The sequence below is a fragment of the Schistocerca gregaria genome, chromosome 2 (assembly GCF_023897955.1).
Source record: "Schistocerca gregaria isolate iqSchGreg1 chromosome 2, iqSchGreg1.2, whole genome shotgun sequence".
Taxonomy (NCBI): domain Eukaryota; kingdom Metazoa; phylum Arthropoda; class Insecta; order Orthoptera; family Acrididae; genus Schistocerca; species Schistocerca gregaria.
In genome coordinates this window covers 324,401,860-324,429,447 of record NC_064921.1, presented here as the reverse complement: position 1 = coordinate 324,429,447, position 27,588 = coordinate 324,401,860, and the positions used below count along the sequence as shown (strand labels likewise).

The window sequence follows — 27,588 nt, the reverse complement described above, 5'->3', positions numbered from 1 at the left end:
AACAGCGTAACTGTTGTGTACATAGTTTCGCGTAGACAGCGCGTACACAACTTTCCCACTAGAGCGCGCCCCCGCTAAGCACAACAGCGCAGGCGCAGCGCTCGTCCGTCTCCGCGCTACGAAATGGCGCTGCCTTAGAGACGGATCAAATTCTGCTTCCACGATCCGCTTATTAATATGTAACGCAGACAATGAGATTGCTCCTAACGTAGAACCTTTTCTCCTCGCGGATCACACTCGCTCAGTGATACTTGAACGTGCGAGGTATTATAACGAGTGTACAGACCTCCGATTAGTCAGTCTGCATTTGTCTGTACCAGCCTGCATTAGTCTGTACCAGTCTATAGTCAAGTTTCAGCCTGCACCTAATAAGATTATCATATTCCTGTACATACCCATGAAGATAAATGTATAGACACTTTGTCGAGTATCAGGGATATGTGAGAATAAGACCAAAGGAACTTCAGATTGTCAATTGTAATCAGCATCCAGAATCAAGTTACGTATTGTCTACGCTTTTTATTATTTTAATAAATGTGTGTGAAAATTAATCAAGTTCTGTTTAAAGTTGTTCATCGTCAGTCTGTTACTCCAAGCGTGCAAGTGGCATTTCTATCGTCTAACCTAATGGCAAAAGATAAACACTCCACGATAAGACCACGAGACATACTGCTGACACTCGCCTACTTCGTTAGAGCGACAAGTCAAATAATCTGATGGTGTGTGTACCGAAGGTCTTACAGTACGCACACCACAGTAACACTGCGTGTTGCAACTGTTGATGTGAAAAACGTGGAATACGATGTAAATATGTAGCTAAGAAGATTGTGAATACTGGTTAAAAGCGTTACCGGTATCTTAGTTTTGAACACCGGTATTTATCGGCATATGCTTGACCCACTTACAATAATTTTATTTTTATTTCTTCAGTAGTAACTGCATAAAGTATCTTGAAAGGAGGATATAAGATGAACATCAGTAAGAGTAAAACGAGGATAATGAAATGTAATCGAGCGGTTCTAGTCATTTCAGTCTGGAACCGCGCGACCGCTATGGTCGCAGGTGCGAATCCCGCCTCGGGCATAGATGTGTGTGATGTCCTTAGGTTAGTTAGGTTTAAGTAGTTGTAAGTACTAGGGGACTGATGACCTCAGATGTTAAGTCCCATAGTGCTCAGAGCCATTTGAACCATTTCTTTGAATTAATTCAGGTGATGCTGAGGGATGAGTTTTTCTATTTGGGGAGAAAAGTAATTGATGCTGGTCGAAGTAGAGGGGATATGAAATATTGACTGGCTATGGCAAGGAAAGCGTTTGTGGAGAAGAGAAATTTGTTGACATCGAGTAAAAATTTAAGTGTCAGGAAGTCGTTTCTGAAAGAATTTGTATGGAGTGTAGCCATGTATGGAAGTGAACATCGACGACAAATAGTATAGACAAGAAGAGATTAGAATCTTTAAATCTTCCGAAATTTAGTGCTACAGAAGAATGCTGAAGATTGAATGGGTAAATCACGTAACTAACTAGGGGGTACTGAATAGAATTGGGGAGAAGAGGAATTTGTGGTACAGTTTGACTAGAAGAAGGGATCGGTTGGTAGGACACGTTCTGAGGCATCAAGGGATCACCAGGTTAGTACTCGAGGGAAGCGTGGAAGGTGAAAATCGTAGAGGGTGACCAAGATATCAATACACTAAGCCGGTTCAGAAGGATGTAGGTTGCATTAGTTACTCGGAGATTAAGAAGCTTGCACAGCATAGAGTACCGTGGAGAGCTGCATCCAACCAGTCTCTGAACTGAAGGCAAACAAAAAACAACAACCGGGTAAAACATCGGTATATCAATTTGTCAGAGCAGTAAGACTAAAAAGTTTGATTTTTAAATAAAACTTTCTTTTAAGAAATCGCTTAATCTTTATTAGTAAAATTTCCATTGCTTTGAAATGTTGGTTTATTACAGTGATGGGAAAAGCGATTAGAGTGCTTTCGGTAACAGCACCAGCAATTAGAAACGAGTAATAAACTGATGGCATAAAAATCTGGACAGCATTACTGCGATGATAATGTACCTATTGCCGTTGACTATGCTGAAGCAATGTTTCTTTCGTTTTTTGAGAACAGCGTGGATGGTGCGTGCTTTCCTTGTCATTTTGTGGTCCAGAAATATTTATCGTTGGTAGGAAGTTTTGTGGCTTCCGAAAGATTGGTGCCATCTTTAAATGATATTGTTATTCACGGCCGGCTGGAGTGGCCGAGCGGTTCTAGGCGCTACAGTCTGGAACCGCGCGACCGCTACGGTCGCATGTTCGAATCCTGCCTCGGGCATGGATGTGTGTGATGTCCTTAGGTTAGTTAGGTTTAAGTAGTTCTAAGTTGTAAGGGACTGATGACCACAACAGTTAAGTCCCATAGAGCTCAGAGCCATTTAAACCATTTTTTGTTATTCACGAATATAGTCGACTTACAGATCAGCACAATATAGGAGTGTTTATGATCAGATAGTACAATAAGTGTTGGCTGATGGATTAATTAATTACTGAAATTATAACTTTTTCAAGTAATTGCTCCTGATAATTTGTTCTATTTTGCCTGCTGTCTAAACTGTCTATTTGAATTTTTTGCAAGAGCAATTTATGGGTTTTTAATTTAAAACAATTGAAGGGGAAAGCTACAAATTTTACGTAAAAGCTTCTTGTTTGCCATTTTTGTGTAGTAATAAAAGAGAAAGGAAATTAAGGCAACAGTTCTAACCTCCACCACAGACTATTCGTAATGCCGAAACACTAGTGTGATTCTCGATTGTGTGATCCTCGATCACAACGTGCCTCATTAATTATCCAGAAAAGTAGCGAACGGTATAGTGACTAAATTTTCATTTATTTGTCTTTTTTATTCGATATTTTGATTTTAGGTACTTTGATACGTATAATCGAGAAGTCTGAAAGAGCCTTCGAAATTTTCCATCTTTGTTCGATTTCTACGTTTTCTATCGGTTGTAGTTTGTTGTGGTCTTCAGTTCAGAGACTGGATTGATGCAGATCTCTATGCTACTCTATCCTGTGCAAGTTTCTTCATCTCCCAGTACCTACTGCAACCCACATCCCTCTGAATCTGTTTAATGTATTCATCTGTTGGTCTCCATCTACAATTTCTACCCTCCACGCTGCCCTCCAATACTAAATTGGTGATCCCTTGATGTCTCAAAACATGTCCTACCAACCGATCCCTTCTTCTGGTCAAGTTGTGCCACAAACTTCTCTTCTCCCCAATCTTATTCAATACTTCCTCATTAGTTATGTGATCTACCCATCTAATCATCAGCATTCTTCTGTAGCACCACATTTCGAAAGCTTCTATTCTCTTCATGTCCAAACTATTTATCGTCAATGTTTCACTTCCATACATGGCTCACTCCATACAAATACTTTCAGAAACGACTTCCTGACACTTAAATCTATACTCGATGTTAACAAATTTCTCTTTCCTTACCATTGCCAGTCTACATTTTATATCCTCTCTACTTCGACCATCATCAGTTATTTTACTCCCCAAATAGCAAAACTTTTTTACTACTGTAAGTGTCTCATTTCCTAATCTAATTCCCTCAGGATCACCCGAGTTAATTCAACTACATTCCAGTATCCTCGTTTTGCTTACCAATAGAAAGATAAAAAAAATGAGTTTTTTTGGAAACAAGCTATTTTGAGAAGCTTTACTATTAATTTTAATTGGAGATGAAAAGAACATTCCTAATTGTAACATCAACACGTGACTTTCAGAGAACAGATTAAAAATTAACAGCAATAAAACGTGTTGCATACAGCTTCTAACAGGAAACTCTTCTAAAAGCGAAGCTTTATTGTCCTAGGCTGGGTAGGTAGTCAGTGAATTTATCCATTATAAATTGGCAGGCCTGAGAGTAGATGAAAGGGTTCCTTGAAGGCATCATGTAGTAACCAGTAGCGTCGAATTTTTAAGCTTCTTTCGGAGGACGTAATAATGCTTGCGGTTGCCTTTTGGAAAATAATAGAGTTTCTCTTCCAGCTTTGGTATCCTACGTTCGGACCCTTGGTATTTGTGAATCTGAGCAGCAGACACGCTATAGACGCGCCTGTCACAGCGGCCACCGCCACCACTCCGCCTGTGCAAGGCTGTTTGGTATTCGGCGAGCGGCGCGACCGCTCCTCAGCATTTGGTGTGCACGGCGTAGCTGCCGCCACGGCGCCGGCTAATCCCTGGACAGCCAGTTTTTGGCTCCCCCCTTCCTTACTGTCGGCCTAATCCTCCCGCACTTTTGTCCTGCTGGCGTATGCAAGGCGCGACTCTCCGCCGGTCTTCTGCGCTAAAACCACGGAGGAGCGCTGCCCCCTTCGTTCTTTGATTACCGTGGGATTAGTGGTGCGTAGCGCGGCGTACGCAAAGCGCGCAAGTGTCCCAAGCCGGCACGTCGACTGCCATGCTACGCCTCGGCTTTACGAGATTTTCGTCTGCCGTTTTAGTACAATGTTAGGCATGCCAGGTCTTTCCGGCTACGGTAGAAAGAAAACGGTATTACGCAATTTAATTTAAAATAAGGGTTAACATGATGAGGAACAAGAAGACAAAAACGTGACCCTACGTTTAGCTAAATTTGTAATTGGCATGTGCACAAAGGTGTACCACTAGGATACATTCCTTTTTAATCTGCAAATATTGAATATTTCTATACCCTCATACACTACAGTTTTACTCCGCAGGCCACGTTACGGTGTGTAAGAGAGGGTAGCTCTGGTAACAGCTGTAACTTTCACTCTTCTCTGTGCCATTCGCGGACTGTTTGTGTGAAGAACGACTATGAACTTCCATATCAGATTTATTTTTTCCGGTATTCTGGTCGTGGTTACGTCGCGGACATACACGGAAGGAACCTACTCTTTCGGAATTTCAGCAGTATCCCTCTATGTGGTACACAACGCCTCTCTTGTACCAACTGTCACTGGGCCGAATAAATGATTCTGTGACGAAAGGTGCCACTCATCGTTAGATCTTCTCTGTCACTGATGCGGCTCGCAGATTTATGAACAGTACTCAAGAATCGGTAGGACAAGTGTTGACTTACATTTCCTTAAGATTCTTCGAATGAATATCAGCCTGGTATCTGCTTTTGGCTCAGTCATTTTTATGTGATCGTTCCACTTTAGTTCGCTTCGGGCGGTTACTCCTAGGTAGTTCACGGTACCTACTTTATCCATTGTGTTATGACCAATAACGTAATCGAAAAGTAATAGATGTACCTGCCTATTTAATATGTTACATCTATTTGCGTTCAGAGCCAACTGCCAGTCCCTGCACTAGTCACCGATCTTCTGCAGAGCATATTTTTTTATTTTCCATCTGGACCGCACTCTACTTTTAAAAAATGACTGGTTTCGGCTCCACATGAACCATCCTCAGTTTTGTTACTATTCGTTACAAGACTGATCCATCAGATTATTAGCAAAATTTACATGCTACGTCACAGAATGTCAAGACGGACAATAAAAAATTCGTTTTACACAATCAGGGATTGCTGATTTTTTTTTTCCAGGGACATTATTTCAGTTTTGGCAAATTCTCTGTAGCTCTTCCAGCATTCGCTGTAGCCCTCTGGCTTTGCCACCTTCCTACACATGGCCTCATGACGCTTCTTCGTTATCCACAAGATCGTTTATGTATATTGCAAACAGTAGAGGCCCCATAACACTCCCCTAAGGTGGCCCAGACGTCTGTCTATTCCGTCCCCTTAAGAATATGTGTCGAGTTAAACCCCTTAGAAACTCCTGAATCCAGTCTCGAACACTTTGTTCACTAGATGACAGCAGAGAAGTGTATCGAATGCTTTCCGGAAGTGTAAGAACTTGTCATCAACTTCGGTGCCTTTTTCTATGGCACCCTGGATTTCAAAGAAGAACAGAATGAGCTTTCTGTCGTAAGACCTCTGTTTACAGGATCCATGTTCGGTTTTATAGAGGAGATTTCCGTTCTACAGAAGTATTATAATGCTTGCGCACAGAACATGTTCCGCATTTCTACAACAGATTTAAGTCAGTGGTACAGAACTATAATTACGAGTATCATTTTGACGACTCTTCTTGAAAACGGGAATAATTTATGAGCCTGGACCTTTTTAAAGTTTCCACAAAAACGAGTGAGTGTGCACTTCTCAAACTGTGGCAGAAAGGATTAGTAACTCATCTGATGCCATGCAGTCGTTATACTTTCTTACTGATGTGCCGTAGACGTCGAGCCCCAAACAAGAGAGTTAGGAACGACCGCAGAACTAAAGTTGGTGTCGCATCCTGCTAATACTGGAGGGACGTCGAAGCAGACTAGGTTGAAGTCAGTTTGGTGATTGCCTCGAACTCAATGTTTGTGGCCACTGATTCCCGCCGCGCGGAGTGGCCCATTGGTTTGAGGCGCCGTGTCACGGATTGCGCGACCCCTTTCAACGGAGCTTCGAGTACTCCATCGGTCATGGGTGCGTGTTGCTCTTAGCATAAGTTAGTTTAAGTAGTTTGTAAGTCTAGGGACCGATGACCTCAGCGGTTTGGTCCCTTAAGAATTTACAAAAACATGGTTCAAATGGCTCTGAGCACTATGGGATTTAACATTTGTGGTCATCAGTCCCCTAGAACTTAGAACTACTTAAACATAACTAACCTAAGGACATCACACACACCCATGCACGAAGCAGGATTTGAACCTGCGACCGTAGCAGTCGCGCGGTTCCGGACTGAGCGCCTAGAACCGCTAGACCACCGCGGCCGTCTGGAATTTACACACACACACACACACTGATTCCGAAGGTCTTTTCATACGGACATGAGGTGCAACACAGTTTATCAGTCGATCAAGAATGTGAGCAGCCTTTGGCAAAGCACGAAGTCGTCAAAGTTCGTATCCACAGGTGAGACGATAACGCACCTTGGATGATCGCTACTGCAATATGCTGACAGTTATGTGAAGCTTCCCGTAGGAAATGTATGCATTCCATTGGAGTTGAGGACCATAACGCTAATAATTCTCATGTCATCTCTACGTTAATAATTCTGAATTACTGGTTTATTTAATAAGCAGCCATGAAGTCTTCGTTGGTGGAATGAACAGTCACGTAGAATTTGAAACCAACGGTATCAATCTCCGTAGTTGTAATATTATAAACTATTTTAGGATACCGTTGCAAAAGATTAATTAGCTTGGTCCTTCTTCTACTACTGATTTCAAATTAGTTTACTCGATATTGTTTCCACACGTAAAATATATATTTAATTTTCATCATACTTCTGTAGAATTCGATTTTTTCTTTCTCTGTACTCCTGACCTGATTATAGAAAAAGGAATAAGCACGAAACCGCGGTACCGATTCGAGTCCTCGTGTCTACCACATGTTTTTAATAATATGATAATACTGAAACCACTATACGTTGCACACAGAACATACATTTAGTTTTAGTACAATAAAGTGGATCGTTTTGCTGACAGACAAGAAGGCCTCTCATCTTGTTATGCAGCTGTGTTTCTTAAATTAAAAATAAGTTCATAATCAAATAAAAGTAGACTTGCAGATTACATAAGCAAAAGCGCGGGTTCACTTACAGATATTATATCTCCAGCTGATAGATGTTAGTTTTATTCTCCTCTTAGAGGAAGCACAAAAAAATAGAAATTCATGTCTTAATAGCAACTGAGTTATATTTTTTTTCCGGCAAGGAGTTCCTGATGTAGCAGATCTGGATTGTACTTCGGTTAGAGAATGGTATGTCCAGCTCATTTTGTTTTCACTTTCAGTGGGTATTCCATAAAATAACGTTGTTTAGTAGGTTTTACAATTATGAAACGGTAGTAATTTTTAGAATGAAACAGTGTTTTAGTTTCATGAAGTATTGACATTTAGTCAATATCTCTTCCTTAGTTCGAACCTGAACATTATGATCTATTTTCATGAGTGTTATGCAGCAAACCGAGCCACTATTGTAGCTCCTCTTTTCTCCTCCGAAGTAATGACCCCCGTCGTTGACGCGCGGTCGCTCATTTCCTTGTCCGCAGCTCGTGGTCGTGGGGTAGCGTTCTCGCTTCCCTCGCCCGGGTTTCCGGGTTCGATTCCCGGCGGGGTCAGGGATTTTCTCTGCCTCGTGATGACTGGGTGTTGTGTGATGTCCTTAGGTTAGTTAGGATTAAGTAGTTCTAAGTTCTAGGAGACTGATGACCATAGATGTAAAGTCCCATAGTGATCAGAGCCATTTTAACCATTTGAACCTCATTTTTATTCTCTCTTATTAGCCGAAAAACTCTAGTGCGTACCAGTGTAATGTGGAAATTGTGATTTTTTTTGGAGAGTTTCAATCCCACTTATTAGGGATAAATACAGAAACGAAAAGAAACACCAAAGAAAGTAGTACATAACCAGCTCCTGTGCTAGCAACAACGGGACCTCGAAGCTTGTCGTCCTCATGGGATTCCTGAATCAGTATCAAGCGTCTCACTCGCTCTTACTTCTTGTGATGCTACTTATTTATTTGTATTCCTGTTCATTATTAGTCCAGTTGCAGATTTTCCGTGATTTCCCTAAATAGCTCCAGGCAAATGCCGGGATGGTTCCTTTGAAAGGGCACAGCCCATATCCTTCTTCCCTAATCCAAGCTTGTGCTTCGTCCCTAATGACCTCATTGTCGACGGGACGTTAAACTCAGTTTTCTGTCCTGTTGCTTTTATCAACATCTCATTGAGATTGAACGAGGTCCTGTAATAGGGCTAAGAGAAGCTGGATGTTCCTTCAGCGATATTGCAGAAAGATTTGGCAGGAATGAAGACAGCACATGAGTGCTGACAGTGGTGGTCAGGGGAACGTAGAGTAGCAAGAAGACCGGGCTCGAGTCGGCCACGTAGCACTACCGACTGCGAAAACCATTCCGTTCGGCGTACGGCTCTGACGCTTCGTAACTGCATCTGCATCAGCAGTTTGAGGAGATGTTGTCACCACAGTGAAACAAGGAACTGGTACAGATCAGTTACTTCAAGGATAGCTGCGAGCCAGACGCCCCGTAACGTGCATTCCACTGACCCCAAATCACCGCCATTTGTAGCTTCAACGGTATCAGGCGTGAGCTCATTGGAGGGCAGGGTGGAGGTCTGTTTTATTTTTTTTATAAAAACTGGTTCTGTCTCGTTGCCTACGATGGCCGTTTGTTGGTTAGAAGGAGGTCAGCTGCGTTCTCGACACACTGGGCCTGCATCTGGAGCTATGGTCTAGGATGCGATTCCGTATCACGGCAGGACTACTCTCGTGGTTATCCCAAGCACTCTGATTGCAAATATGTTCTTCAACCTGATGATTCGACCTGTTGTGCTGCCATTCAGTTGACGGTTTTCAACAGAATAACGCTCGCCAACATTCCGCTGATGTAACCCAACATGTTCTGCAGAGTGTCGACATGTTGCCCTGGTCTGCTCCATCACCAGATCTGTCTCCTATCAAGCACACATGTCATCGGACGACAACTCGGGCGTCATCCACAAACAGCATTAACTGTCCCTGCATTGTCCGACCAAGTGCAAGAAGCATGGAACTCCATCCCACAACCTGACATCTGGTGTCCATACAACACAATGCATGAACGTCAGCATGCTTACATTCAACATTCTGGTGCTTACACCTGTTGTTAATGTACCAGTATTTCACATCTGGAATAGGTTATCGCGCGCTTGCATTAACCTGTGATTTTTTATCACTTAAATATGTTACCTAGACAAATGTATTCCTGAAATTAATTATTCTACATTAATTTTTTTGTTGCTGTTGCGATCTTTTCCGTCAATATAAGTTTGTCTTTCCCTGATACCAGTTTATATTTTTCCATTCACAATCGGTTACATTTTCTGATATGGAAGAAACTCCATCCATTTCTAAGTTAGTCGTAAAATATTACAGTGCTTCGTTAACCTTGTTCCATTCAATTAACTTATATCGTCTTCTATCACTTTGCTTCAATTTACTGTGTGCAACGTCGAAAGAACAATTTTTAAATTCAGCAATTCAGCAGTGGACTTCGACATGCTAAAAGATAAAGCCATTACAGACCGATTTCCACCGGATGGAGGAGGAAGACTACTGTGAACCTTTCTTTATGAATTAGGGAAATCGCAGAAACCCAAACGCAGAAGATCTGATTGGGATCTAAAATCGCTCCTCCAGAATGTGCGTTCACTAGGATATTTCGAAACGGCTATATTAGTACAGAGCATCGCAGGATCGTGCACCAAAGACCCCGTTACGAAGGACATTGAATTTGTTTTTAAGAAACTTAACTAAACTCTGCCAACAGGAACACAGACGAATAATCCCTACTAAACGACCTTTGTGCCTCTCTCTGTCTGTGATGAGGCTTGCCAATCTCCTGGCCGTTAAGGTTAGCTTTTCCTTACCGGAACCACTCCATTAGGGAGTTCATGTAACGCCATAGCTGGCCTTGAGAGAGCCTGAGTTCAGCCTCTTCCAATAATTCCGGCACGGAAAAGTACTTGACACAACCAGGAACATAACGCGAGACTCTTGTTGTGGCGAGAAGTGCTGCGCCTCTGCTTAGGCAGACTTCTGTTACTTAGCAGGCACATTATTTGGTTTAAATAACGTCTTTCAGCTCTAGGAAATGCCTTTTTTCCCCACTTCAAGCACCATTTCGGCTAATATTATCTCAGATGATACGAGACGATAATCTGTATGTAATGCCGCCTGCACTCTTGCCTATAGCCGACGTACACGGGATCAACGGTGTACTCTTCACAGCGGCGCCGCGCAAAGAATCCATTAGTGGCTGTTTACGATCAAAAACAGCGTCCGTTCGGTGGTAAGACTCAGCACCTTATAACACGATGGAAGGCGTCGTGTAATTTCTTACTTATTGTGCACTCCACTCGACGTGCCACGACAGCAGCAACTGTATTACTCTGCCTGTGTCATTAGTGTCTAAGTGGTCGGTGCTGTGACTGCGCTTGTTATACGCAGCAAGTCATTGCTCTGCTACACACACACACACACACACACACACACACACACACAGAGAGAGAGAGAGAGTACACGTGCGCGCATTCGCCGTAGAAGTGGTACACGAAAATGTTGGGTTTCCTTCAGATTCGTCTCGCTACGCTCTGTTTGTGTGATGTTATACGCAGGGCGTTATCGCAGCATCTTGACAAATTGGTCGCCGGAACACCCGCAGGTGACCATCGTCTTCCTAAAATACGGTACTCATTAATTCCGAATGACCAGTGTTCGCGTTTTTTGCGTTGGAGCCGGGGCTGCTCTGGTCCATGTACGGGAGTCTTAAAAAAAAAGTAGCAGAACACGAGGCTGACGGAAGGCACGGTTAATAAATTTATACAACTGTACTAATCATTCTGTGTACTCTGCTTTTAAAAAAGTGAATAAATGGACAACGTCTCGGAGTGTATTCTGAGACTTGAGAAATGTCTGCAAAGAGAAGGAGCGAGACCTACAAAAACGCTGAAAAACGTATGTTACTGGCGGAACAACTACAACTAAATGGGAATGAGTTCTTTCAGAACGCCACATGTTTCAAAAGTAGTATCGAGGTTTTACTTTGCTTAGTATACCTGCAACAAACTATGTGCAGTAATGATTTAATGGTATGACGAAGATGTTCGTTAACTGTTACTCGTCTTGTGACAGGGCTAATAGCAAACAAGACACCTCAAGAAGACCAAACATATCTTGTCTTATTGTTTTCTAACAGTGAATCTGTAACTTTACAGCAACATTCTGTCTTTATTAATTTCACTTGAGTTTCCTTTTTCTAATATTTATACGCTTACTTTTAATTTAATTTAATTTTGTTTTAATTAATTAATTAACTTTTTTTGAGTCATCAGTTTTCTGACTGGTTTTATGCTGCCCGTCACGAATTCCTTTCCTGCGCCAACGTCTTCTTCTCAGAGTAGCACTTGCAACCTACTTCCTCCAATATTTGCTGGATGTCGTCCAGTCTCTGTCTTCCTCTATAGTTTTCACCCTCCACAGGTCCCTCTAGTACCTTCGTAGTGTTTTAACAGACATTTTACCATCCTGTCCCCTCTTCCTGCCAGTGTTCTCCATATATTCCTCACCGATTCTCCTCATTCCTTACCTCATCAGTCCACCTAATTTTCAACATTCTTCTGCAGCACCACATCTCAACTGCTTCCATTCTCTTCTTTTCCAGTTTTCCCACAGTCTATGTTTCACTACCATACAATACTGTGCTGCACACGAATATTCACATAATTTTCTTCCTCAAATTAGGGCCTATGTTTGAAACTAGCAGACTTCTCTTTGCCAGAAATACCCTTTTTCACAATGTTAGTCTACTTTTGATATCTTCCTTGCTTCGTCCGTTATTGGTTAATTTTCTGCCAAGCTAGTACAGTTCCTTCCTTAACTTCATCTACTTCGTGATCACCAAACCTGCTGTCAAGTTTCTCGCTGTTTTCATGTCTGATACTACTCATTACCCTCGTCATTCTTCGAATTACTCTGTGCATATATTCTGTAGTCATTGAACTGTTCATTCCATTCAGCAGACCCTGTATTTCTTCTTTAATTTGACTCAGTGTAGCAATTCATTAGCGAATCGTATCATTGATATCGTTTCACCTTGTATTTTAATTCCACTTTGAACCTTTCTTTTATTTTCGTCATTGCGTCGATGTATAGATTGATCAGTAGGGGCGAAAGACTACGTCCCTGTCTCGAACCCTTTTTAATATGAGCACTTCGTTCTTGGTCTTCCACTCTTATTATTCACTCTCGCATCTTGCACATTTCACCTTTTACTCATCTTTCCCTATACCTTGCCTCTATTTTTCTCAGAATTTCGAACATCTTCCATCATTTTACACTGTCGAGCGTTTTTTTCTTGATCGACAAATCCTATGGACGTGTCTTGATTTTTCTTTTCTCTTGCTTCCATTATAAATCACAACGTCATTACTGCCTCTCTGGTGGCTTAACCTTTCCTAAAGCCAAACTAATCGTCATTTAATACATTCTCAGTTTTCTTTTCCATTTTTCTGTCTGTTGTTCTTGTCAACAATTTAGATACGTGAGATGTTAAACTGACTGTGCGATGATTCTTACAAGTGTCGCCTCTTGCACTCTTCGGAATTGTGTGGATAATGTTTTTTTCGAAAGGCAGATGATATATCGCCAGACACAAACTTTCTACACACGAAAGTGTATAGTCGTTTTGTTGCCACTTCCTCCAAAGGTTTTAGAAATTCTTATTGAATGTTATCTATCCCTTCTGCTTATTCGATCTTAAGTCTTCCAAAACTTTTTTAAACTCCAGTTCTAATACTGGATAACATTTCTCTTCTACATCGATTCCTGTATACTGTGTGAGTTCTTCTGAAAGTCATTTCTCTTTCAATTTCTTCGCATTTTTATGCAGCTATTTCATCTTAGCTTCCCTACACTTCCTGTTCGTTTCATTCCTAGGTGACTAGTATTTCTGTACTCCTGAATTTCACTGAATATTTTTATCCTTCCTTCTTTCACCGATCAGCTGAAGTATGTCTTATGTTACCCATGGTTTCTTCGCAGTTACCTTCTTTATACCTACGTTTTTCTTTCCAACTTCTGTGACTGCCATTTTTACAGATTACCATTCATCTTCGACTGAACTGCTTACTGGCTATTCCTTATCGCAGCAACTATAGCCTCAGAGAACTTCAAGCATATCTCTTTATTCCTAACTACTTCCGTGTCCCACTTTTTTTACGGCATTTCCCAAGTATACCTTCTCCTCTTGTGATTCTTGAATATTGAAATTTATTGCAGAACCCAATTATTTTTTCTCATTCCTAGTACGAATCCGATATTCTCCCATAATCCTTTCTTCTAGTCCTCCCTCTGCAATCGCGTTCCGAAACCCCATTACTATTATGTTTTCATCTCGCTTTACACTTCCGGTATCCGATTGTAGACCTGAACTGTCGTTGTCGATGATGGTTTGCTGCCTGTTCTGATGAGGACAACCCCATCACTGAATTGTTCATAGTAACTCACTCCCTACGGTGGCTTCCTATTCACAACGAATCCTACTCCCGTTGTATCATTTTCTACTGATGTTGATATTATCCTACACTCATGTGACCAGAAATCCTTGTCTTCTTTCCACCTCTGTGTTGTACCTCAGCATTTTCTTTCCATATGTTCTAGCTTCCATCCCACGTTCACACTTCTGACATCCCATGCCCCCACTCGTAGAGTGTTATCCTGTCGTTTGTTATTCAAATCTTTTCGTGATGGTCATCTGGCCCTTGACAGTCGCCTCCCGTAAAATCTGAATGGGGGACTAGCCCGGTATCTCTGCCAGTGGAAAGGTTATCATTGTACAAGGAACGAAACGAACACTTGAAGGTGATATCATTGATTTGTAAGCCCTGGCTATCTTTGCGAAGTGAACAATGTGGGACGAACAAGAGTGTCTGAACCCCACTATAAGCGTGTGACAGAGTCTTTCACATGTAGACCTCATACAAGTTTTATGTGGATATGCGTCAATTAGCGACTCCTATAAAGTCAGTGGTGAGCGTTTTAAGAACACATCTACCTTAGCACTTGTACCGTTCACAGCCGCTACGATCGCTGAGACCTGCAAAACGCGGTTTTTGTCTACCAAGTTTATAAATTAGATTTTTCTTGGTCGTTTCCTCTTCAGTGATTGATCGATGAATCTTCTTGACGGAACAAATAATGATGTCCATACCTAACGGTCATGAACTACCTAAAAGATACTGCAGTGTTAACAAGAATCCTAAGAACTGACCTTTTGAACTATTTTCCGTGGTCGTTGAACGTGAAGCGATTACGAATGGAATTGCTTGACAAGCTAAAACTATTGCTCTTTTCACAAATACGATATGACAGAGATCTTTAATTGGTAACAGGGCGTGGCCCTCCTCACTGGCGTGTCTGTGTATCGATCAAATTTGGTCTCACACTGCTGGACTGATTCCAATGGATAGCTCACCCGACATAAGGCCATGTTAGATCTTATTTGACGATTCTGTAAAAAATAGTGCGTTTGGACCTTCACAGCCAACTGATGCTGACTTATTCTTATTAAAAACCAACGCAACTGCTTGTCAAGGTATGGATAGAGGTCAGCTACCCATCTGATTCTCCCGTTTTCCAGATTACTACTGCTAACGTGCTTGATACGCACAAGCAGGTTGCATTGTGCGATTGGTAGAGGTTTTAGTCAATGGATGCGTAATAAATGAGATCGTTTCCCACGCCAGTCAAAAATTTATAACGTGCATAGCACGTTTCGACGGTTACGCTATCATAGGCTTATGTGAAAATTTTGAGCACGTCACGTAGAGTTACTACATACGGTCTCCTAGCAGAAGGCAACAAATCCCTCACAATTTTTGCAAACAACACGAAACCAAACCTCGCTCGAGGTATCAAATAGCACTCGTGCTTACCACCAATTAAAACAGAAACATGACGCACATAATGTTCGACCTTCATTAATCGTCGAAACGGGTTACGGACGTAATGGAATTGTGACTTAAGTAGTTTTATCGGATCGTTTGTTAGTTTTTGTACCCACAGAGCGGTATATATGGATCAAAAAATTAGTATTTTTTTTCAGTGTAATTCTGCTTCATGTCAAAGTAACAGTCAGTCCCTACTCAAGCAGTGAGCGCTGGCAATAATACGGGAACCTGAAATGTCTTTCTTGTGAGAGCCCTAGTGGACGTGGTTTGTCATTACGTATTCAAATTACTTATCACTGGACACTAAAAACACTTTTTATAATAAATGAAAGGAAAAGCTGATTTTTAAATAACTTTCTTGCAGGACGAACAACACAGACACGGAGATTCTCAATTCATGTGTTTAACATTTATTGTTTAAATTTTTCTTGAGCCATTCTTCTTTAGCTACCTGGTTGAATTCATATCAAAATAATATGCTCTTCTGAAATGAAATCGCAATTTTCGTACATTTATAAAGCACGTAACAAATCAGAATCGTTTTGTAGTACTACATTATTAGGCGAGAGTATAGAGTGTTTTTGTTTCAGACGAGATGATAAGATGGGCGATCTCTGCTCGGTAACAACATTGTAGTAAAAACATCTAGGTCGTTCCGATACTAATTAACTAGTTTCTCAAGTTACGTGTGACTGCCTAGAACGAAGATCCTTGGTTACTGAACGAAACATGACGTACGTAATTCAGACAACACTAATTTAATAGGATAATACGAAAATCAGAGATTTGCTGTGCTTTGTAATAAACACCGAAAGCCTCTAAATTGCTACGATGAACTCTAGTACGGAACAAAAGGAATGTGCTACTTGGAAGCCTTTCTGATCGGATTTGAAATTCTGAAGTCTATCAAACAGATATTTCAGACCTGTTGAAACCTCATTGAAAGGAAATCTGTGGAATAATAATCTTCATTCTATCTGTCTAGTGTTCAGTGATTGCATTTTTCCTTTCCTTCACCACACAAATTCCAAGCTGGTGTAAACCTGCAGTTATGGCTTCAAGAATTTGAAGTCGCTTCAATTATGCCCACAAGATGTTCATGAGCGGGTAGAGTAGATCTTCATGATTTTCATAGATACCCATAGTTTTCGTAAACTGTGAACACGGGTAAAAGTAAGAAAGCTCTCCAGTTTGTTGGGCGTAGCGACAATTTTTTGCAATGACTACGGCGGAACTCATATTGCTAAAAAAAAAAAAAAAAAAAAAAAACGGTGCCCATTAGCCTATTTGCAAAAATAGTTTATGCTTTTCGTAAATGTCGCTCGTTATATTTTCTAATTAGAGAAGAAAATTGAATCGTCTGTTTGTTTACTGGAAGATGTTTGAAATACATGAATATGCTGGTTAGTATTCTGCAGTTCTGTGGTGGTTTGCTGCAAGAACGAAAGTAACAAAAATGAGATTACGCTGTAATTCAACAACTCTGTGAACGAGAAGGAATGCTCGCCTGACTGTAGAGTAGGGTTGGTGGTTATCGTTGAAACGACCAGATATCCTTTATATTGCTGTTTTTCGACGCCAGATCAACCTGACAGTTAAAACAGCTTATCCATTTTCTCAAATAAACGATTTTTGGTTTGTTTTTCCTGTTATTTCCTGAAATAAACGCAGTACTCGAACAAAGATTGAAAAATTTTGTCTTCCTCAAGATACGCAGAAACAAAATATTAAAGTAAATAGGCAAATAAAGAAAACTTAGTCCGTCTGCACTTCGCTGCTTTTTTCGAAAAGTGGTACATGGTTGGATACTCAAAAAACTTACCGGTATTCACCTGTTGATGCTAATTTATGAAAGTGTGTTAAACATTGTAATGTAATCGAGGATCATACCACTATTTTGGCATCTCGAGTAACCAGTGATGAAGAGTGAATACTTAGATTGAAGAACTCATTTTAATTTGTCTGTTTCGATGGGCTACAAATAGAAGTAGGAGCTGATCAACTGCTTTCTGTCTTTATTGCAAACTATGAATAAACTCTTCTTATATAATGTGACAAATTTGTTGTGGATCCTTCCGTTTGTAATCTTTTAAGGAAACTGGAGCATTGTGCATAATAGATTATACACTTCGTAATATAATTCCAAACGAGGTATTGTGCCAGTTTGTAATACAACTGGTGTCCGACGACGATAGCAGGAAACTACCATATCGACCAAACGGGACAAGTGTTGCATACTGCATGTAAATGCGTACTATCCGATACGCCAAGCGATATGGTAACAGATACGTTATTGTTTCGGTAATGCTGTACCAACTCTTATTCCCTGTGTTTGCTGCTCGGTTACGTCACCATTGTTATTAAAATCGCTTTTCCCGTTTTCTGTTACAACATAATATTTCAAAGCAATGTAAATTTTATGAATGAATATTAGTCTTTTCTTTAAGAAGGCTTTCTTAGAAACCTAAAATTTTAGCACTGCGGCTAAGGCTAATTGATGTTTCGGGTTTTTACTCGACTGTTAACGAGAAAAAACTTAAAATACCGCAAACTACGGATTATTCAGAACTGGAATACCGCTAGCGGTTTTAACCGGCCGGTTTTTGACATCCGTGCTGTACAGCACAGGCTGGATGTAGGAAGACGCCTTAGTGAGGCTGCAGAGTGGCCGCTGCGGCGGCCAGGTGTGGGCTGTTACTGCCGCGTTTGTCGATGAGATGGCAGCACACGGCGGCCGCTTCTCAGGCAGGCGACACGCTGCGCTGCCCCTGGAATGAGCTTCAGCAACGGCAGCTTCCCTTCTCATCTGTATCGCTTACGATATTAGTAATGTCATATTCGCTTTTCTGAAATTCCAGCACATAGACAACGGTTCTTCGCGATAGTGAGAAGTCTTTTAGTATCGTACCCTACAAGTACGGTTACAATATCCCGAAACCCCAAAACGAAGACCTTTTTCTGTAACTTACAAGCGACAAGAGATGTTAACATAAAATTAACATTGTATATAAAATCATCAAATTATGGAGATCTGTTGTTGTTGTTGTCTTCAGTCCTGAGACTGGTTTGATGCAGCTCTCCATGCTACTCTATCCTGTGCAAGCTGCTTCATCTCCCAGTACCTACTGCAACCTACATCCTTCTGAATCACCACACTGGCCGCAAAACGCAAGAAACGTTTAAGTCGTCAACCAATCCTTTTCTGTAATCTATGTGTAACCTGAAACATACTAACTACGTGCAGTGCGTTTAGTGTGTAACCATAGGAAGTTTTTTGCGTTTGTTTTCAATAACTTCAGTGATTGATCGCAATCAGATTCGCAGAGTCCCAGAAGTGCATCGACTCTTGATAGATTATGATTTATCAGCATGTTGACAGGTGCTGCGAAGTGGCATTTTAGAACATGAGGATCACCCGGATCTTTTGGGAGACTATCTACGATAATTTTTAGGAATGTATGAAAATATTTTTTTTACAACCATTCATTCACTTATTTTATGTCTATATATAGTCGAGAGACTAATGCCAATCAAGTTTCGCAGTAGTAGGAATACGACGTGATATGTAAGACCTGACATATTTGAGGAGAAAAGCGATCCGTAAGAGTTCACTATCAATTTATTTGCCTTGACTGTAATAGAATGAAGCAGTTCCACAAAACCTGTAATCAGGTACCAAACCGCTTGTTTACATTTACACCAAGACAATTAATCTTATGGCGGAAAGAGCGGTGTAACTAACCATTTTTAATTGTGCAACACTTTTGAATATTTACGCTTTCTCGGTGTTAACAACTAAAATTTTCGTTGTGCGCAAAGTAAACTTAACATTGAAAAGACGCGAACCGTATATTCAGTAGGGCACAATAATCGCAAGTGAGAAGCTCTCTGCCTGCGACTATTGCATCCTAATATTGTTTTGCTGGATTCCTATAAATAACACTGTAAAACGTTGTTTTGTCTTCAGTGTTGTGCGGATCGAGACACTCTGCGAGTATGTAATCTAATATTTATATGATGACGCTTGATAATTTCTATCTGGGCCAAATTATCTAATCGCAGTTGCTACGAAGTGTAATTTCATATAAAACAGGAAAAACATTCCTAATGTGTAGTTTCATATAAAACAGAAAAAACATTAATAATTTTGCATAGCTATTATTTATTTGACCACTTATCGATTTCCGGCCTCTTAGCTAATCGTCAGTAGACAAATGAATGTCGCAATCACAGACAAAATGATATGCGTGTTAACACAGTTATTAATGAAAGAGACAGTGAGTGTTTACAAATGTATGTAATATATTTCTATGTAAAGTGAAGTCGTTACATTAGAAATGAAAATGAAAATGGTTTTACTGTTGTAATCTAACATTTACACAGCTGTAAATTAATTTCGCAGAGGGGAAAATGGATACTGTGTTTGATCATTTAAAACTAAGCTGGTATTCTGTGTAGTTGATTTAAAGTACTCACAGTCATCTTTGTGCTGTTCTTAAATGAAGAAACACGGTTTTCTTTTCCCTTGACATCTACATCTGTATTCAGCAAGCCGCCTTATAGCGTTTATCACAGGATGCATTGCTTACCTTGCAATTCCCTTCTTTCCTAGTTCAGCTGTGAATGGTCTCCGAGAAGACAAAATATTCATAAGCGTTCGTCTGAGCTCGAACCTCTCTAATTTGAGCTTCAAGTTCTTTTAGAGAGATACGCATGTGAGGAAGCAATAAACTGGTAGACTGTTCTAGGAATTTTAACAGTAAATGACTCCGTACACACTATAACGCTGTATGTATGTAAGTACCATATATCCTCCAAAGTCATTGGACCGATTTCAAACAATCCTTGTACACATATCACTTACTGTGTGGACTGAAATGCTGTAGCGGTAGGAAGCACCTACCTTTCAGAGGATTAGGGTAGGGGTTGGGATTAAACAGCAGTGTAGCCCAAGACGCGCGAATACCCATACTTCACTCATCCAGTATTTGAGAACTAAAGTAATAAGTGCCCTGCAAAAACCTTTACACATAATTTCAAACCTTTACGAAACTATTTCTCGCTGGCAACTCCCACAATATGATAAAAAAAGGTTTATCGCTTATTACATTTTCACTGTTCGTGCAGTAAAACTGCTTCGTTAAGCATATTGTTTTACATCATTACTTCTTAACTATTAATTGCACTTGCGACATATTTTGGAGACAGTATTTACGTGCAACCCTGAATGTATGGTCAAAATTGTATCTTTGAACGACATATAGTTCTGGATATAGACGCCATAAACATTGAGATGGTTGAAAATGAAAATACAGGGTGAAATTCACTAGGTTACAGATGAAATATGGCTACAAATACGTGTGAAATATGTTAAAAATATTTGAGATATGCGTAGGCTGGTAAAACCACAGATGAAAACTCATCGCTAACCCCTAGAAAGATTGAAACCAAATCTAGGGGACATATTAGTTGCGATCTGGAAATAAATACAGTGGAGGTAAGAACCACAGCTTCTATTTCTGTAGGGTAATAATGTGGAAGGAGAAAGTGCGGAGAGTAGGAGATGTACACAGAGAGAGAGGGGGGGGGGGGGAGGGAGGAGGAGAGAACAGAGACAGGGGGGTGAATAAGTCGACAAAGATACAGGGAGGAAGAATTGTGATTATAGGGAGTGTGTGGAAAGTGGACAGAGAAAGGGGGCTGGAGCAGAAGGACAGGTAGAGGGATTGGAGAAGATGAAGAGAGAGCGGAAAAGGAGGATCTGGGCAATGAGAGGGCTGGAGAAGGTTGGTGCAGAGAGGGGGTAGAGGATGTGGACAGAGAGGGGGAGAACGAGATGGATAGGGAAATGGTTAAGGAGGAGACGAATTAATAAAAAATTGCAATAAATACACACCCGAGCAACGCCTGGTTCTCAGGTAGTTTAAAATAAAGCACAGATCCAAACAGAAAAATGGCTTTTATCAAGAAATTTAATCCGTCTGTGGGTCCAAGCATAAAAAAGGCAGTGAACGTTTCACCATGAAGCGTACAGTTGTTGAGGCTTCTGTGACTACCTAGGTATGGGAGCAAGCATAAAAAAAAGACTGCGAATGATTTACCATGAAGCCCAAAGCTGCGGAGGCTTCCATGGCCACTTTTTGCCATACTGCCTATTGAATTTCGTCTCTGGGTCATCGGCAGACGTTTCTTTAACGATTATTCTGATGTTTCGCTAGCGCGAGGCGCAGGAACTGTGAAAGGCGCATCAGACGATACTAAGTGAGAACCACGGCGATAATGACTAGGCAAAGGTTTATTGCTCAAAGGCTACATATGACCGGCCGCGGGCTCGGCTCCATTGCCCCAGCAGCAATGGAGGTTGAATCTTCGATAATGCCAGCCACTAGCGCAGGCGAACGTCGGTAAAATCATTAAACAAACACCGACCGAATACCTTGTGACGAAAGCTCATCGTCAAGATGGTACTTAAAAAATCGGATGAATAAAGTTATGTGATTTTTTGTTCATATGCAGATAAAAGTCCTTAATCTCGGTACAAAGTGAAATACCAAAGCCACAGTACCACAGAACGCCTTTAGAAGAGCCAAAACAAAATTGCGGGGGCCTGTTGATAAAGTGAAGTATCGTGCAGTAATTTGTTTTCGTAAACGTCGGGAAAGTTGTTGCTAGGCAAGGTCAGTCCAGATGACTTGTTTAGCAGTTTGTGTTGGCCTGACACAGTTTCAGCATTCCTGCTGCTGAAAACGAATAACGGCATAATTTTTCACCGTATCTGTGAGCGCCACCATTTGAGTTAGTTCCACTAACGGCGAACTGCGATACTGTGTCGCGGCTATTTCAGTGTGTAGTAGGTCTGCAGGCATTTACTTACGTACCCCTCCTTTCCTATTTCGAGGTTATAATTAAAACTATGACCACCTGCTTGTACACTTTGTGCCTGATGTGAGTAGCCTGTTGTTTTTACTTGACTTTCCTATCCTTACAAAACAGGCTTACTTTCTGTCTGTCTATCGTTATTTTTGTTTCAAAATGACCAGTTTGTGGATAGTGAGCGGTGACATGCCCCATTTTCTACACTACTTTGCTTATTGACGAAGCCAACCAAATGAAAGTGGGATTGGCCGCTCAACCAAACCATAATAATTCCCATCATGCCCCGCGACCAGCGTTGCAGTCTGAACGTCCTAAAGCAAACAGTTAAGAAATTAAGACGATAAAATTTCATATAATTCAATAACTGCCACCCTGCATGTCACCCCTTAATTTAAATATAATTTTACCGTCGTCTACTGACTTGAGTATCTGACTGAACTGATAGTTCCGTTAACAGAGCTTACTTTGCAAGTTCGAGAAATGACCCGTAGGCGGCGCGAAATTCGTCATTTTGAAATAAAAAGCCGCACGGGACTACCTGAGCGGTCTAAGGTGCTGTAGTCATGGACTGTGCGGCTAGTCCTGGAGGAAGTTCGAGGCCTCCCTCGGGCATGGGTGTGTGTGTTTGTCCTTAGGATAATTTAGGTTAAGTAGTGTGTAAGCTTTGGGACTGATGACCTTAGTTGTTAAGTTCCATAAGATTTCACACACATTTGAATTTTTTTAAAATAAACACTGCAATCGACAGACAGAAAATAGGCGTGTGTTGTTAAATAAGGATCGCGACTCACTCTCTGTGACAAATATATTTGTACCCAGTGTTGGCTGCCGATTATTGATAATTTAGGTCAAACCATTGACTCTAAATTCGGTTGTCTTTGTGTGCACCCAGGGACCCGATGGACGCGATGTTCGTGGACCAGCACTTCCTGCGCTCCCCCGCACTGCGGCTGTACTCGGAGATGGACGCCGAGAACAACAACGCTGCCGCGGCGGCGGCTGCAGCGGCGGCGGCGGGAGGCGGCGCGGGCTTCTTTTCGGCCGCCATGATGGAGAAGGCGCGCGCGCACCTGTCACTGTGGGGGCGGCCCTACTCGCCCGCGGAGCTGCACGCGCTGCTGGGGGCGGCGGCCGTGCAGTCGCCCCCGCTGTGGGCCGCCGCCTCCGGCGCGGGGCCCGGCGCGCCGCGCATGCCGCCGCTGCCGCTGGCCGGTCACCTGTGGGCCGGGGGCGGCGCCCCGGCGCCTATCCCGCCGCCCGCGGCGGCCGCGCCGGCCCCGGCGCCGCAGTCGTCGTGGTCGGTGCTGTCGCCACCGCCGACGTCTTCGTCGAGCTCGTCGGGGTCGCCGTCGCCGTCGTCGGCCGGGGCGGCGGAGCTGCGGCTGCCTCGGCCCGTCTTCCCGCAGCGCTTCAGCCCCTACCCGCTGGTGGCGGCGCCGGTGGCCGTGCCGGCGGCCAAGCAGCTGTCGCCGCCCGCCGCGCCGCCCACCGGCCCGCAGGACCACCGCGCCAACTGAACCGGAAGCCCGCACCTTCCTCACTGGCCCCACACCGAAATGGGATGAATTTGGCGAGTTCCTTACACACTACTGCCAACCTGAACGTGTTTCACCACAAGAAGAAACCAATAGTGTTACACATTGGTGTATATGAGTTATACAGGGTGTACATTTTTAACATCGTTTGTTTCCTATTCCTATAGGTATCGTGGACTATTCTAGGAATTAACAGCATACACAATTATAGAAGAAAAAAATTCCACTAAACATGTTCCAGACACAAGTTCTTTTCGAGATAACTGATAATGTTCAGTTTCTATCCGAGGTGTAGTTGCCAGAAACCGCACGTGTATTTATAAATGTGGTGTCTGTTCTTTTGGAAGCCACATGTATAATTTGCGGGCACAAAGGGCTGATTGGCTAACTTCAGTGTCCATTAACTCAGAAATGGCGCAACGTACCGAACTTCTTACTAACGTACCGTGCGACATCCTTAAAATATTTTCAGACTCTTTCTGACCACACTGTATTTAAGACTGTTTTAGTGATGACTCATTCTGCTTACTCTCGTTTTCTACAATATGCAGTAACCAGATGGTAGTCTGTTAACGACTGAAACAGTTTGTGTAATAAAGTTTGGAGTAATACATCTGCGTGCAATCATGAGTTGTCAAATTTATGAAAAGCTGTAAATCATCGCCTCCTGAAAATGATTATGATACACCCTACATAACACAGGATCCCCAACAGTGAAGACTATTTACATAAAGACAAATGACGCCTATACTTTTGGACATACGTTTTATTCTGTTTCTAGTAAAAAGTGGAAATAACAGAAAACCGTGTGCAGTTACGCTCTAGGTCAAATCTGAAATTGGCTCAAAGCTATATATTACAGATAAAATTATCTTCGATCTTTGTGCTGACGTGTGATGGCTTCTGAGAATATCTCTTCTTGCTTCGCTGAAGTGTTCACTATTTTAGTGTATTCATTTAATTGCATATTCGTTCTGCAGGATTTTATGATTGGATCTGTGTACCACTGAGATGCTATTAGTGGAAACTTGTAAGAAGAAAGCCTCAGAACGTTATTAGTTCCACGATGTATTTGCTCTACAAACTGAATTAGTCTTGTTGGTTCACGTGACACACGTCTTATTACTATCGGTTGTTATTCGTTTTTTATTGTTTGACGAAAAGTAAATTATTTATTGTTTTTTATGCAGATAATTTTATCTTTCCAAAAGTAACGTGATGAAGCTGCTATCTTGACGCATTCAGTGTGTGTTTTGTCGAATACCGTAGCTGCCAGTGGTGAAATAAATGCTTCAGTACCACCGAAGGAACTTTGGCAAGGACTATACGAGTTTATGTGCTTTAAGAACAACATCGATCTGACGGACGTCAAGTAAACTCACTGGAAGAAGGAAATAAAAATCTTGATTAATTTCGGACTGTGCCGCTATCAGGTATTACCTGAGCATTTTGATCAGGAAACTATTTTCTTCACTCATTGTACAATAAAAATGACGAAACTATCAGTAGCCATTCACAGGTGACAAATAATTATTTGCTGATTCTTCCGTCATTGTAACTTTTCTAGTCGTCTAGAAGCTACAAACAGCAAATGAAATTTTTATGCGATGAACTCCTTTTGTACTTAACTACTTTCATCATTGAGTCCTTTCAAATTTATTTTCGCTGAAATTTCTCAGTTTTGGTATGATTTTATTGAATATTAGACAGATAAATATTTCTATGTATATATAATACCTTTACTTAACGGAAAATCTTACTAAATTCAAAAGAGGATTTGAAACGTTTATTATAATTTTTCAGTTAAATACTAATTTCTTTGAGAAACATGTCTGGTACTGTTGCATAGTGTTCTGCAGAATGACGAATGTTAATAATGTTATTAAACTGTGGCAGCCAACGAGTTTTGACTTCAACAATGTTTGCGCGATCAAGCAGTAGTTTATGTGAGATGGTGAGAGGTTTAGGAGAGAGTATAAACAACATTGAAGCCAAAGAATTTTCGAACGTTATATATCGTGTTCGTGCGTGATTTCGCGTGTAAATAAGCGTAGGAAGTAACCCGCTGGAGTAATATGTATTTAAAAAGTCCTCTCGAGTGCAACTACTATGAAGAAGGTCCAGTAAATGTTGATGTAACGATGGCCTTCGCTTCATCTGCTGCGAGCAATTTGTTGAGTCAGAACAGGAGGAGAGAAGTGTTTTCGAGTTGAGAATTGCAAAATCTCCTAAATACTGAGGTGCGGGGAATTCACTGTTAATATTACGAAAACAATCAATGGAAATAACTGAAATTGGCTTCAGTATTATTAGAAAGAAACAAAATAGTCTGTAATAAAAGCCTATTGGGTCGAATCACGGACTGTGACTCAGGAAACTGATCTGTTCAGTAATAGAGCGGCCAGTGGGCGCCGGCTCACCAGCGCCGCCTCTCCTAATGTCTTGGTCTCCCCTCTCCTGTATGAGACAGCAAAATGCTCTGACAGACGAAGCTACCAACTCGGAGGTCGCAGTAGCTATTGGTAAATGTATTGTATAATCGTCGTGTCTATGTTGGTAATTAACTTATTACGGTAAAGTCACTGGTGACAATATTTGAGTGTCTGGTATCCAGTATTACATTATTAGATTTTTGTTTTTGTATATAATACGAGTGTATCTGTACATACTCAATGTGTTTCATTGTATTATATTAGCGAAATACAAGACTAAGAAAGGAATGATTGTCTCACAACTGTTTATTTGAATCTAATCTACAAATCCTCTTTCCAGTAAACCGTACCCCCCTTGTCAAGATTACATAAGCACTTTTCATTCCCTTTGTCCTTTTCTTCACATTTATTCCTTCGGACTGCCCCGTATGTGGCGCTGTAAGATTCCATTGCTCTGTAAGATTACGCAGGTGCTCAAAGTGTTTTTAATTTCATTGCTAGCAATCGTTCATCTTTACTGCAACGGAATAACTCATACCACTGTCTCTGCATACTTCACCTTACTTAATGCAGCTCAGAGCATTAAAGTAGAACACTGGCACTCCGCTGTCGGAGAATGCTCACAGGTTGATTGCTGTCAACTAAATAAAGCCTCTGAATTTTAGAAAACTAAATACATATGCAGTACTTCAGAGCACTATATGTTTTCGCAATCACATCATGTTTCTCACTAATTTTTAAGATGGCCGTTTTGGATACAGAGTGGAGATTATTTATACAGTATTTCTTTGCAGCCAAAGAAAGTAATATTTGCCAAGCTTCTGTAATGCTATGAACAATTTTGTTTGATTTGCTTTATGTTTTGCACCACTACTGACCTGCTAATAACTTATTTAACATCCGTTTTGAAGTTAATTTTATGCGCGTCTCTTTCTGCAAATACTTTTTTAGGAAATCATTTTCTGGTGAACAGAGAACTTCGCTAGCTGCAAACAAAATATCAAGTTTGAGATTTAGTTTTATGTTCACGTTTATGTCAGGACGACAAAATTAAATTATAACAAATAACATATTGTATCTACCAAACACATCAAGATAAGTAATGTGATTTAGGAGCTGATGCTGGGATAATTGTCATCTTACTAGACTTAAACTTTCTGGGATTTTGTTACTGTTATTGATATCACTTATTCTTCTAGGGTAACACATTCGTATATCCTATACTAGA

The 27,588-nt window shown here is 41.3% G+C and overlaps 1 protein-coding gene across 2 annotated transcripts in view; it reads left to right on the top strand.

Moving 5' to 3' along the window:
* LOC126336967 (T-box transcription factor TBX20-like) overlaps positions 1-26,649 on the top strand; it is a 437,621-nt gene extending 410,972 nt beyond the window's left edge. For both annotated transcript variants that reach the window (XM_050001176.1, XM_050001178.1), the window contains exon 6: positions 23,286-26,649. In XM_050001176.1, coding sequence (XP_049857133.1) covers positions 23,286-23,910 — 625 coding nt within the window. In that variant the 3' untranslated portion in view covers positions 23,911-26,649. The remainder of the gene's footprint in view (positions 1-23,285) is intronic.
* Positions 26,650-27,588: the final 939 nt, after the last annotated feature.